The 14,346-nt window shown below is 37.0% G+C and overlaps 1 protein-coding gene across 1 annotated transcript in view; it reads left to right on the plus strand.

The window, feature by feature from the left end:
• Khdrbs2 (KH RNA binding domain containing, signal transduction associated 2) overlaps window positions 1-14,346 on the plus strand; it is a 278,911-nt gene that overhangs the window by 197,298 nt on the left and 67,267 nt on the right. The window contains exon 7 of the mRNA XM_036167142.1: window positions 7,148-7,230. Coding sequence (XP_036023035.1) covers window positions 7,148-7,230 — 83 coding nt within the window. The remainder of the gene's footprint in view (window positions 1-7,147; window positions 7,231-14,346) is intronic.

The following is a 14,346-nucleotide window of genomic DNA, read 5'->3' on the forward strand; positions in this document are numbered from 1 at the left end:
GTGTGTATGTGTGTGTACATAAGCATGCATACCTGAGTGTATGTATGTGTACCATATGTATCCAATGCTCATGGAGGCCAGAAGAGAGCATGAGATACTCTGGAACTGGGGTTACAGATGGTTGTTAGCTGCTGAATGGGTGCTCTAAACTAAACCTAGGTTCTCTCACATGCTCATGACCACTGGCATCATCTCTCCAGCCCTAGTTCATTGCATTGTCTGAAGCAGGTAAAAATAGTCTAGTGTAGCATGCCTGCATAGTCAAAGTAATACGAATGTTTCCCACACTGATTTTCAAAATGTTCAGAGATATGAATTATCTATCATGCATAAGAAATTAAGAAAGTGAAACTCTTTCTTAAGACCTTGAATTTAGACGTACATTTTTTATTGTACCAAAAGTGAGTTGTGTAAGACTTACCAAGAGCTCAGAAAACAACCAAGACTATGCTTTCTAAGGATGCTATCAAGGCCTTTTATATTTGACTTAAAGAAAAACAAAACAAAACAACAAATAGGTGCATAAATATGAAGAAATCTGAAAGAACAGATATATTTTAGAAGATACATTTTTTTCTTGCTATATTCCACAAAGAAATAAGTCATATCTCCTTATAGAGAGATCATGTGACTATGAACAGAAGAAGGTGTTTATTACAGACATTTTTCTCTTACTAGGACATCACGTATACTCTATATGTTTTCGGGAACACCACTTTAAGACTTTGAAATCTTCAGTGCTGTTTTCTGCATCTACGTAAAGTGGGTTGTTAGCCACGATGTACTCACAGGTTGGAATAGAATGGTGTTCTCTTTCAAGGACACAGTAGAAAAATGAAGCACGCAGCTCTTTTAGCCCATGACTTTAATTGGAACATACTGACTGGCGCTGTGCTTCATTGGTATATCTCACGTACCTAGCCAGTGCCTTTCATCTTTCTCTGCTTCTTGGTGTGTGTCCTCTGCACTAGGACTTTACTGCCTGCATCTTCTGCTGCTGCAGGCCCAGAAAAGCAAACCGCAGTTCTTCCTCTAAAAGGGCCAGGCTGAACAATCCCACTTCCATTGTGTAGTTGCATGCCTTCACGTATGAGTCTCCTGGTTTCTTTCTATGTTTTCTGAGAATCCTGTGCATGTATACAAGGTGTTTTGATGCTATCCAATCTCAGTCCCTCCTCTAACACTTCTCAAACATTCCCTGCATCACATGTCTCCCCCCAAATTTCAGATCAATACAGCCAAAATCCCAACACTGATGGAGAGGGGCTCACAAAGTCCCACCCCAGGTGGACAGCTATTGGTAGTTGACATCTGATGGAAGGGAGCATCAGTTTTCTTCAGTGATGCCACCAGGGTTGGGTTTTCTGTGCTCCAATGGGTGGCCCTACACCAATGCACTTTTTGTAGCATTTTTTTTCATTGAAAAACCTAAAGCTCCTAGAGGAGTCTCTAGTATTCAGTAGATGCTCAACAAATGTCAGTGGAGTGAGTAAATACATGAATGAAACAAAACCAAGTTAGACTCTTAGTCCCTAATCCAAATTTCTAAGAAAACAATGTAGATGGATAACTCTCATTATAAATTTATTTTAGAAAAAAAAAAGCATAAAATTCTTTCTAACTTTGTTGTGTTCTTGCCACCCTTGAGTGTTCCACATGCTCACTAAATTATCCAAAATGTTCTGCAAATCCAGCCCCTGTCACTTTGACAGTAAATAGCTCCTGAGAAATATTGTATGGGTATGGTGTGTTTTACAGCCTCCATGGGATTAAACTCTTTTAATAAGATTATATGGTAGTTAATACCATTTTACCAAGAAAGGAACTGAGGTATAGGATAACCATGGTGGTGTTTCTACAACCATGGCAATTGAAGTAGGAGTTTCCACATGAAGGCAGGATGAAACTGGAGTGATCACTATCACAACTCCATGTCCAGTTTCTAGGACACTCTTCTTTTCCATCTTTTTCAGAAAGCCAGGTTTATGCAGGGAGGACTGACCTATGAATAATTTATGATTTTGTTTTGAATATTTAGAATGGAATATTGGCAAACATGTTGTTTATGTGACTGTGGACTAATTAGTGACCATTTGCTGCTTTGCAGGACTATTTATTTTAAACATCTACATACATAAAAACACACTAATGAAAATCCATGCTTATAAAACCTTGGTAATAAAAATTGTTTTCAAAAATCTGCCAAATATTCGAAAATAAAAATAAATGTGTATATATTAACTTTTATTTTTCTTCATTAGTAACTAATTAATAGGAACAATTGAACCTTATGCTTTATGAAATTGTGGATTAACAGAGAAACTGTATCTCTATTCTAAGAATTTTCTGTGTAAGATTTTCACAAAAGTAAAAGTGTACAGGTGGAAATAAAATCTAGTAGTCTCCCCAGAGGTGGCTCCTAGAGGAGTTCATAGTATTCTTGGGGAGCGGGGCAGGGCAAGGTGACACTGCTAAGACCTACCACCTGAAGTATTTCTCTTTGGTTTTGATGGATTTGAGGCAAACTGTATCCACCTCATAAAAGAATATTCTCTATGCTACATTAGCAACTCAGTATAGATATTTCAGATGACTACTCTATGGAATATACTATATCAAATGCCACAGGCCTAAAAAAAGGTGTAGCTGTGGTACACACATTTTTTTTAAAGAGTCAAAAATCTAAAACCTGCAAACCTATAGAAAAAATGAATAAAACATCTGTGTAGACACTGTAGGTACAGGTTACAGCAAAAAACAGGTCATAATAACTCAGAGGTCACCATATGCTTGGTAACTGCAAAAAGCACTTCCTCAAGACAGTTTCATGTAATATGACCTTAAAGAATCAACAGAATTTCAACAGATAGAGATAGAATAAACAGAAAATCCAGGGTATTGGAGTCATAAAAACACTAACACCTAACTTGGTTAGCTTCTTCCACAGGATACAAATTTAATCAGCAAGATAAAAATATTAGAATCCTTTTCAACTCCTACTTTCTACTCAAAGCTACAGTATAAAAATCTTGACTAAAAATGGAAGAGTGGTGGTAGAGGATCAAGAACATAGATTTGGGAAGAGATACTCAAGACTTTGGAAACCTGTTGTAGGCCAGGTCGGTCCTCTCGTTATCCACAGTGGCAGATTCCATGGATCCTGTCCTGGGATGCTCTATGATGGTTCTTGGAAAATCCATCTGGCCTGGGAAATGTTGTAGACCAAAGAAGAAAAATTATTCTTGGGCCAAGAATAGGTTGCTTAAACTAGCTGCACTGTGGGAGTCGTCTCCACACCCCATAGTAATGTGTGTGTAACTGAAGTGAAGTGTTTCACTTGAATAATGAATATGAAGAATTCCTCAAGTAAAAATAAGAATAAGAAGAATCACATCGGACCAAATGTTACATTACAGTTCTAATCTATGATACAAACATTATTAAGAGGTCCTTACCTGCAAGAATGTAAAACTCTAGACTAAATGAACTATTTGTGTGTTCAGAACAAAGGAAGGGAGGCATGTAAAAGCAGACCATGACGAAAATGTAGAGCTCCATGTGTGGAGTACTACTAGTGAGTCATCATTCATAAGAATGAAAATCCTATCATTTGCAGTAAAGTGGGTATAACTGGAAGATATTAACTTAAATAAGCCAGCACAGACAAGAAAATGCTGCACATAACCTCATACATTGAAGCAAAAATTTCTACCTGAATGTGCTGTCATGATTCACATTCAGCAGACAGGCAGGCTGAGAGAAAGTGGACACAGGAAGGCTGGATTTGAACAGTGTGTGTCGAGGGCATCTGTGGAGTAAATGACATACTAGATGTCAGTAACACAGGCTGTTCATACACATCAAGCAAAACCTAATAAAAGACAACAACAAAGAGAAAGGCCGCCAACCACGGGGAAAGCATACAGGAAGTGGAAGAAAAGAAAATCTTTATCATATATAAGCAGCAGACATGCTCAACATCAATATACAATTGTATAAACAGGAAACATGAAATAAGAACTTGCAAAAGTTTAATTGAAAATTATTTTTCCTACACTTGTTCCCTGGGTTTTATTTTAATTTTTTTGTTAGCATACAAAAGAGCATGCTTCATTGCCTGTCTTAGTCAGTGTTCTGTTGCTGTGGTGAGACACCATGAGCAAGGCAACTGTTATAAAGGAAAACATTTCATTGGGGCTGGCTTGCAGTTTCAGAGGTTTAGTCCATTATCATCATGGCAGGGAGCATAGCAGCATGCAGGCAGACATGGTGCTGGAGAAATAGCTGAGAGTTGTGCATCCAGATCTTCAGGCAGCAGGATAAGAGATACTGGGCCTGCCTTGGGCTTTTGAAACCTCAAAGCCCATTCTCAGTGACAAACTTCCTCCAGGGCCACGCCTTATACTCCTTTCAAATAATGCCACTTTCTGGTGACGAAACATTCAAATCTATGAGCCTATGGTGGGGTATTCTCATTCAAACTACAACACTGACTTCCATCAACAATATATTAACTTCAAGAATTCTAAGAAGTAATGAATCAATGTTATAATATTTTATTGTATATCAGAAACTACATGAATAATCTTGAAAGCAGTAAAACATCATGTCTTTAAATTCTATGCTATTTCCCAAATAATATTTGTTACTAAAAGCAATAAACTATGTCTTTTATTACAAAATAATGTAAAACCATTGTTAGATTATGACTATCATTGAAATTATAGCCTATCTATGTTTCTAACATTGATTTGCAAATGGTTAAAATTATGTGTATATACAATATAATGTATATATATATATATATATATATATATATATAATCATATATATAATATATAATAATACAAGTAGGCAAGGTGCCAGCAATATGCAAATCAATCAGCAGGTAAAGGATAGGGGAGTTTCTATCATGTTATCATTTTACCTTTTTTTGTACAAATATAATTTTCAACTTCTGCCCCTAAAACAATCTAGGCTGGGGAGGAGATGGAATATAAAGGAAACGGGAGGATGGAAAAGGATCTCTCAAGAACCCTCACAGTAGGAATGCCTGAGGAAATTTTCAGCAAAATGGTGAAATGAAGTAAAAGATGAATATGTTATAAGGGAACTCTGGTAGAGAGGTCTTAGGAGCCAGGCATGAGACAGGAGGGATTGCTATGAGTTTGAGGCCAGTGGGTGCTTCAACAAAGAGAGAAATTAAGAAAACATGTCCACTTTCAGACCTAGCACATCAGAGAAGATTCAGAAACATAATTCCTACCACCTTGTCGGCACAAACCCTTCAGTGTTTTTCAAATAATTCTTATATAAATCCTTTACTGTACTATAAATGATTTTTAATTGCAAAACTTGCTTAATGAATACTACTCTGATGACTTTGGAATATCTCATTTTAGAAAATTAAAATGTAGCTGAATTAAAATACTTTAAATATCTGATAGAAGAACTCACATTTCACAACAAAAATATAATGACATCAAAATGAATGAGGTAATTAAAGACACGGACTTTAGATTCAGAATATATCATGTGTAAATAGTAGCATCAAATAAAGGAAAACTGGATGGAAGAAAGGAAAAAAATTAAATTTTCAAAAATTAAGAAAATATTTCCTTCAGTGATAAATATACTAGCCTTCAGATTACTTGGTTTCAATAAATTTAATCAAGATGTGTGTGAAAGTTTAGCAATTTTTAAAACAATTGCAACTTTCAGTTTTAATTTCTGGTGCAAAAGAGATTTGTAAGTCTCCAGAGTGCAGTGATAGTATGAACTGGTTGGGTTGAGTGAAAGCATGTTTCAGAGAGAAAATCGCTCCAGCAAAGATCTAGAAGCAGAACTGGGGAGCAGTGAAGATGAATGGATGGGGTGTAAAGTCAAGGACCACAAAAGGAAATAAAACTGGAGTGCTCATTGGGTGATTGATAGCTGCAACATGTAATTGCTTGCCTGCTTGCACACTCGAGAACGACAAATCTCCAGTCATCTTGTCGGAGTAATTTAATGAAACTTGGCACACAACATTACTCAGGAGATTTAAAAACAATAAAGTTTACAACAAACTAAAAGTACTTTATTTAATCACTTTAATCTCTCAACTTTTCTTTTATTTGCTTATTAATTAATTTATTTACTTTTGCAATAATGACCCCACTATTTTATCCCTGAAACCTGATCACAACTTAATGATACTATACTTTAGGTTTTTTGTCTTAAAAATAATGGTTATTAGAGGGAAACAATACTTTGAGTCAGATTACCACCAATACTTTAAACCACCATTAGGTTCATGTTACTAGATACTCACAATTTATTTTCCTTAGATTTATTCATTTGTGTTTATGTCTATGTGTGTATATCTTTGTGTGTGTGGATATGTGCACATGACTTCAGTCACCTATTGAGGTCAGAAGTGTCCCTAGAACTTGAGTTATGCCAATGTGGATGCTGGAACATGAACACAGACTCCTCTGTAAAACGAGCTATCTCTCTAGCTCCTAAACATAATACTTTGAAAGGGAAGGATTACATTAAATTTTGTAACTGTTCTTTATTATATTTCAAAATTGTAAATGAATCTTAAAATAGACATTTCTGTGTCTTTGACTGACTGAGGATTTTACTGAAAACCATTAAGTCTTTTCTATATATACTTATTTATTTTGTTTGTTTGTTTGTTTTTTGTTTTTTTCAAGACAGGATTTCTCTGTGTAGTTTTGGTGCCTATCCTGGATCTCACTCTGTAGACCAGGCTGGCCTCAAACTCACAGAGATCCGCCTGGCTCTGCCTCCTGAGTGCTGGGATTAAAGGCGTGTGCCCTCACTACCTGGCTCATTTTTTAATAAAATTTTGAACAATATATTTTGCTCATATTCTTTCCCCTCTCCCAATGACACCCAGATCCACCTCCTCCTTACCCACCTTACTTCATATTCTTTCTTGCTCATAAGAAAGCACAAATGATGCAAAGAAGGACAGAAAAAAACTACAATATTTTTCATTATGTGGAAATTGTAAATATAGTCAAATATAACCAAGATTGGAAATTAACCCAAGCTTATGGGGCATAAATCTTTAGAAAACAAAAACCAATCCAAGCAGACTGATTTGTAAAAGTTACTGAATTGCTTTATATTTCAGGGGTATGATGATGGCTATGGGGGTGAATACGATGACCAGACCTATGAGGCTTATGATAATAGCTACGTGACCCCAACACAAAGGTAAGGTGTTTGCTGGCTAATCACATGTCCAAGTGTTACACTGCTCTATTTTGTTTCATACCTGTGTTATAGTTATGTGAAGGTTTCAAGCCACTAGTTTATCTCCATTACCTTTCTAAATTAAGAAATTGATTACTAGACCACAAGAGGTAAATACAGTAATTCTGGTGGTAACTCCATGACTGCAAACCAGGAAACAATAGCATGTAACTTGAAACAGGCTGGTTATCATACCAATGAACTCGCTAAACAAGCTTATACTTATCTAGGCACTACTGCTTATAGAAATTATTGTAATAAACTTGTAATTTAGTTGACAAAACAGGCACATGTTTGTAGCTGGAAGTTTTCCTGTGTCCCGCCTGGTCCACAGCCACTCAGACCCAAATAAACACACAGAGGTTTATATTAATTACCAACTGTATGGCCATTAGCTCAGGCTTATTATTGAGTAGTTCTTACTCTTAAATTATCTCATAATTCTTATCTATGTTTAGCCACGTGGCTTGGTACCCTTTCTCAGTTCTGCCTTGTCATCCTGCTTCCTCTGTGTCTGGCTGGCGACTCCTGACTCAGCCTTCCTCTTCCCACAATTCTCCTTAATGCTTACCCCACCTATACTTCCTGCCTGGTTACTGGCCAATCAGCATTTTATTTATCAACCAATCAGAGCAACACATATTCACAACATACAGAAAGACATTCAACAGTATGTGCTCAATGTGGCTTAAAAAAAAAAAAAAACTAATCTGTAATTTTTATTTGTAAAGTAAATCACAAGGACATGTTATTGAAAAGCTGAAAATGGGCAATTAAAAAATATCTCCTGGAATAAAAAAAAAAAAAACCTTTTCTCTCTCTTCAATATCTGTAAAATATTGCCCATAGGCCAGTCTGGTGGGAGCATTTCCTCAATTGATGTTCCTTCTTCCCAAATAATTTTAGCTTGTGCCAAGTTGACATAGAACTAGTTAGCACAGATTTCATGAATATTTGATAAAGGCTATATGTGTTTTTTCATAATGTGTTATGTTTAATTTTTTCCACATTTTAATGCAATATTTTTATAAATTTTTTGTGACTTCCATAGATGTATACAATGCATTTTGATCATGTTCACCTCCTACTCATCCCTCTAAATAATTCTAGAGTCACTCTTATTCCAAATCCAGTTTTTATTTTTTATTTTTATAATCTAGTGAGTCCAGTTTTTATTGTCCTTATACTTATGGGTGTAGGGTGTGGGGTCATCCTATTACGGTGTAGTCAACCTATTAGCAAATGGAACTTGTTCATTCTTGGTGTCTATGAGTTTTCCAACCACGGCCAGATTTACAGTACTACTAATCAAGTGATTCCTTCTATGTAGCCAACTTTGAATCTAATCAGAAAGTGGTTGTTTACTCCCTTAACATTCAATTCACTGCTATACTCATAGGCATATGTTGCCCTATTGAGCTCTTATTGTAGCTCACAGTGTTCACAACTGGGTCAGACTATTGATAATGTTTCCCCAAAAGCAGAATAAGTAGCAAGCACTTCCCAGTACTATGAAAACTAGAGAGCAGGGAGGAAGGTCCCTGGTTCTTACCTCTGTTTCTCCATGTCTTATGACCAAAGTGTGTGGCATTTTCAATAGAATTCTACCATCAAATTACAGTGGAGAAATGGTCCATACAACCAGGTGGTGGCACACGGCCTTAATCCCAGCACTAGGGAGGCAGAGGCAGGTGGATCTCTGTGAGTTCAAGGCCAGGCTGGTCTATAGAGCAAGTTCTAGGACAGGCTCCAAAACTACACAGAGAAATGTAGTGGATAGCTGTTCCAGCTTTGACCTTGAAACACTGGCCCTAGAGTGACAGCAGATACCTGCCACACCTGCCTATGACCTGCCCCTGAGGCTGACCTGCCCCTGGTGCATGGCTGAGAGGGAGCCCCTTAAGACTTGAGGTGCATACATGTTTAGCCCTTCTATATACCTCATGGTCCTGGAAGTTGGACTGGACACCAACTCTGCTCTGCTGGATGGTACCTCATCTCTCCCAGATTCTGTATCCAACCCCTATGGCTATAAGTTATCCTAGAAATAAACCTCTCTTGATTACCAGATAAATTACAGAGAATTGCCTAGCTCCCAACGTGGGGCTCAAACCTATGACCCTGGGATTAAGAGTCCCATGCTCTACTGACTGAGCCAGATAAATTACATGGAATTGCCTCACTAATTACAGTAATAATTACAGTAATATCTTGAGACTCTTAATCCCAGGGTTATGGGTTTGTGCCCCATATTGTTCTCCAGAGGAAACCCTTTCTTGAAAACAAACAAGCAAACAAAAAACCAAACAACAAAAAAGAAATGGTCCATACAATAGCCTGAATTGTTTGAGGGCTCTCCAAGATACTCTTTAACAATTTGAGGGGTGGTAACCAAACCCAGCATTGGACATTTTTTCTCTTAAAACAGTTTCTTAAATTGGGATAGTTTATGCCAATGTAAGTACTTTTACTAATTAAAATAAAGATGTCCCAAAATTAATTATAATAATTCTAATCTTGTAATTTGTAATAATCATAAGTTTCTATTTTGTCAAATATCATTCAATCACTCTTAATACAGAATCTTACATTAGAATTCATACATAATTCAAGGTTACCCTGGCCTGCATAATGAGTTCCAAACCAACCAGGGCAACATAATGAGACCATGTCAAAAGAAAGAAAGACGGGAGATGAGAAACAGAGAGATAGAGACAGAAAGAGACAAGACTTGGAGACTTCCAATAAAGAGATTTTTCAATAAATAAACTTAAATAAATACATCAATGAAAGAACTCTTAGTTTGTAAAATTGCATAGGGATTTTAGTGTAACGTCAGTAAGTACTAGAGATAAACAGATGAACACTGGAAAATTCATTGGCAAATGTATTAAATGCTTAACCTTACATTATTTCTATTAGTGTATCAATATAAGAAGAAGGCATGATTCACAATGGAGCTGGGGATGCAGATCAGTGATAAAGGGCCTGTGTAGTATGCATAAGGCCCTCAAATCCATCCCAGCACCACAGGTCTAGTTAAATAAGTGAAAGACATTTGTATACATAACAGTACAGAAACAAGAGGCACAATACTTAATTTTCAAATGATAATATAATATTTACTGCTAATGATTTATTTGAGGAGTCATTTGGAACTCATATATTTATCTACTTAGAGGGTGAAAAGTGTTAGGAATTAGGTGTGAAATGAAGTTCATTTTCTCAAGAATTAGTTCAGATTTTTTCTAAGGTAACTCCCTAATTAAACTATCAATGTAAGACTTCCTTTAATTTTTTTAAAAACTTTAATTATATAAAAGAAAAATGCTACAAATTCAAGACATCATATATGAAATTAACCAGATCCAGGGACTATGAAACTCAGTGATCTTCCAGTCAGAGCAGCCTCTGGACTTAGAGGCTGTGGGGCTTCATTCACAATGGAGTTTATGCTTTCACTATTAAATATATTTTATGCACTACCAAAATAAAACCAAATATGACAGAGTAGAACTAGAAAAAATAATGTAAGACTTGAATTAAAGGAGAGAAAGAAATAAAGTAAAAACATATGAACATATGACTACAACATTTATTAACAATTTAAATGTTTTTGGTAAATAATGCAAATTATATTTGTTTTGTTAAAGCCAAAGTCAGAAGATATACTGACATTGAATTCTGAAGTCAAAATAGGAAATGTTTAATCTATCAGAAACAAAATGAAATGGTCTTTGGATTGTTAGTCAGTAGCTGAATACAGAGTCATAGAAATTATGAAGAGGAAGCCATGTGGTTCCTTACATCCTCAGCAGAGGTTCCAGGGGAGTTCACAAGGTAACAACTGTAAAGGGTCACCTGGAGTTCAGAAGATGGAACAGCCTAATTAATCCCTCATTGTTTTGTAAGGCACCATGACTTCTGAAATTTTTCAAATGCATCAGGAATGGTTCTGTGCTGAAGACTGCTCAAGAGATGGCATAATTGAATGACATTAATGACTGCTGAGGATGATAATATCAGAAAGAATCTCCACCTTTCCCCCTTGATCTCCGTCTAAGAGAAAAAGTAAAAGAATAGATCTCAGAGTTATTATGCAACCTCCAAAATGCCGAACTACACCTGAAGTTTCCAGGGTGACTCGCTTTCTAGAAGTCTTTGCCTTAAAACCAGTTACACTATGTGGCTAACACCTTTAATTGGACCAAACAATCTTTTACGTCATTTGCCACATTTTTATCTACTCCTGGAGGCATTAACATTATCAGAGACTAAGTTTTTAAAATCATGCAATTTCATGAAATTTTTGCTAACATTTCACAATTGAAAAAACTATATCAAAACAAATCATAGGAGAAGTAACTTATTTATTTAGATATGAATGGTATTGTCATAAATAAAAATTAAAAGGTCAGGTCTGAAATTTTGATTCTAACAGCAGCAATTTAATTTGGATGTAAAAGGCTAAGGTTTTATAATTCCATAGTGTAAAATATCCATCCATTTGAATATCTGTAATGGTCAGGCATACACAGTGTATGGGGTGCAGAATGGTTGAGGCACTTGAGGTAATTTCAGGGAAGTACAGCAAGGGGACTGGTGATGTTTTATTTGTGCACCCCAATAAAACTTATCTGGGGATCAGAGAACAGAGCCAGCCACCAAACTAGACAGAGAGGTCAGGCATGGCTGCACATACCTTTAATCCTATCACTCTGGGAGGCAGCGATCTGTCTGGATCTCTGTGAGTTCAAGGCCACACTGGAAACAGAGCAGGTGTGGTGGCACATGCCTTTAATCCCAGCACTTGAGATCTCAGACCTTTGCTACCAAGTATTTGGGAAGCACACACGCCTTTAATTCCAGCACCAGGAAGGAAGGAAGATGGCAGGACACAGAAAGGTATGTAAGGCATGAGTAAACAGGAAGTCTCTCTCTAGAGGCTGAGGAGTTGGTAAGGTGAGGTTGGCTGTGGCTTTTCTTACTCCTCTGATCTCTCAGTTTTCACCCCAATATCTAGCTCCAGAATTTTATTAGTAAGTCTGTTTAGTAATTCATTTTACAGGGACTATTTTCACTGGCCAAGTACCACAAGGAAGAGCTCAGTCCTCTGGGAGGTCAATACTCCTGTGACTGAGTTGTTCTGCAACCCAAAATGGAAATTTAATGTGAGATAGAGTGTCCTGTAGAAGCCACCAGATGCGAGCTGACACTTTTACTTCAGAGTGGGAAGGAAATATAAAGAACTGGTAGATATTGCAACACCCCTGTCTCCCTGAGAGTCTCTCCCATGGATCCCATTTTCTTGACCCTTTAGGAAGCAGAGTATAAATGACCCAAGAGAGGGAGCAGCCATTAGTTATCCTTCCAATAGAAAAGAGGATGGAAGTGATGAGCACACTGAGAAGACCAGTCAAAGACCTCCCACAGCATCCAATAATTTTTAATATTCTTCATTAACTAGTAATTGTAATGATCCATGTCAGCTGTCTGAAGACTGTAACAAAGGTGTGAAATTGCTATGGAAACAGTCAAGCACTGAGGTTTTAAATGACTTCTTATTTACAAAAACATCTTTTGTTCTTGGGAAAGTACAGTGAGCACATGAAATGCATATGTATGAAATGCATATTGGATAGGAAATGTACCTTTTTAAAAGTCTTGTCTCCTTGGTAGTCATATCCCTGAGGGTAGGAACCCCCATTTTCTTCTTCAGAATCTGCTTGCCATTAGTGCTTCATCAGGGCAGGAGTTTGGTGTTTAACTGCTCTGCGGTGTTTAGGGGCATTTATCTCCTTGACACACCATGTGAGCAAGGCACTGGTTTCTAATTCTAGGTAATTCCAACAGTAAATTCAAACCTGTGTCTGTTAAGTCTACAGCCTTAGACATAAAGACTACTAAATACTGCCTGGGACTTTGAGCCGGATCATAAATTCAACAGATTTCCAATACACACCTAAACAGAACCGAACCGAACAGAACCAAACTGAACTGAACCAAACTGAACAGAACAGAACAGGAGGGAACATGTATACAGTATAGTGAGAATGCAGGGGGTTACCTTCAGGCTTAAAAGAAAAGTCTGGGGTTGGGGATGTAGCTCAATGGTAGAGCGCTTGCCTAGCAAGCACAAGGCCCTGGGTTTGATCCTCAACTCAAAAAAAAAAAAAAAAAAGTGAGAAAAATCAAACTATTTTTCAGGCTGTAAGTTTCAGACAAGTTTTGCATTTGATGCTAAGTTTATAGAAATCCTTCTAATGAAAATATAGGAGTGAAAATCTGCAGTAATTTAATAACTGTTATGACATTAGGTAGACAACAGCCTGTCTTGCTCTTTTCTGGTGTCATCATTCGCTGTAAGACTGTTCACCTTGATTTTATAACTCGATTCTCTTGTCTCAATTCTGGAGTCCATGATATTATTGAATGTCCAAGATTATTGGATTTGAGATGTTTTCCCACAGCTATTACACAAGTCAGCTGGGTGCTCATGCCATCTACAGATCTCTGCATGAATAAAAAGTAGCTTGCACAACGTTTGAATTGAATCTCAACAGAATGAAGCTTGACTTCTCGAAGTCCTCACAGACTTTTGTTTCAGATACAGACCTTAACCAGGCAGCATAAATATACAGGAAATACTGCATTCTCTGAAACTATTCACTGCTTATGGTAACAGTTCATTTCTCATTAATTTAAACTCAATTTCCATGATAACCAGACTGCTTGCAAAGATAAGCTTACCATGACACTCTAACAGGACCAGTTAGAAACTATGTTGTCCTTAGTAATGAGGTCAGTCTTCCACAAGAACCTAGGTGTCCCAGTTCCTTACCAAAACCTGCTGACCCTTTTATGGAGATAAAGAGATCTCCCCTCACTAGATTAATTTAGAATTGGAGACACGACTCAGCAGGCAACCTGAGAGAGAAAGGCAAACCACACATAATTAAAATTCCAGAAGTGAGGAGTACTAAATCATCTTAAACTCTCAAAAACTCCATGTGTTGCAAAGGACCTAGTGTGAAGGTCAGGTTGGGTGAGATTCTTATTTCAATGATAGGTGGACAA

This window comes from Onychomys torridus, chromosome 18 (assembly GCF_903995425.1).
Source record: "Onychomys torridus chromosome 18, mOncTor1.1, whole genome shotgun sequence".
NCBI lineage: Eukaryota > Metazoa > Chordata > Mammalia > Rodentia > Cricetidae > Onychomys > Onychomys torridus.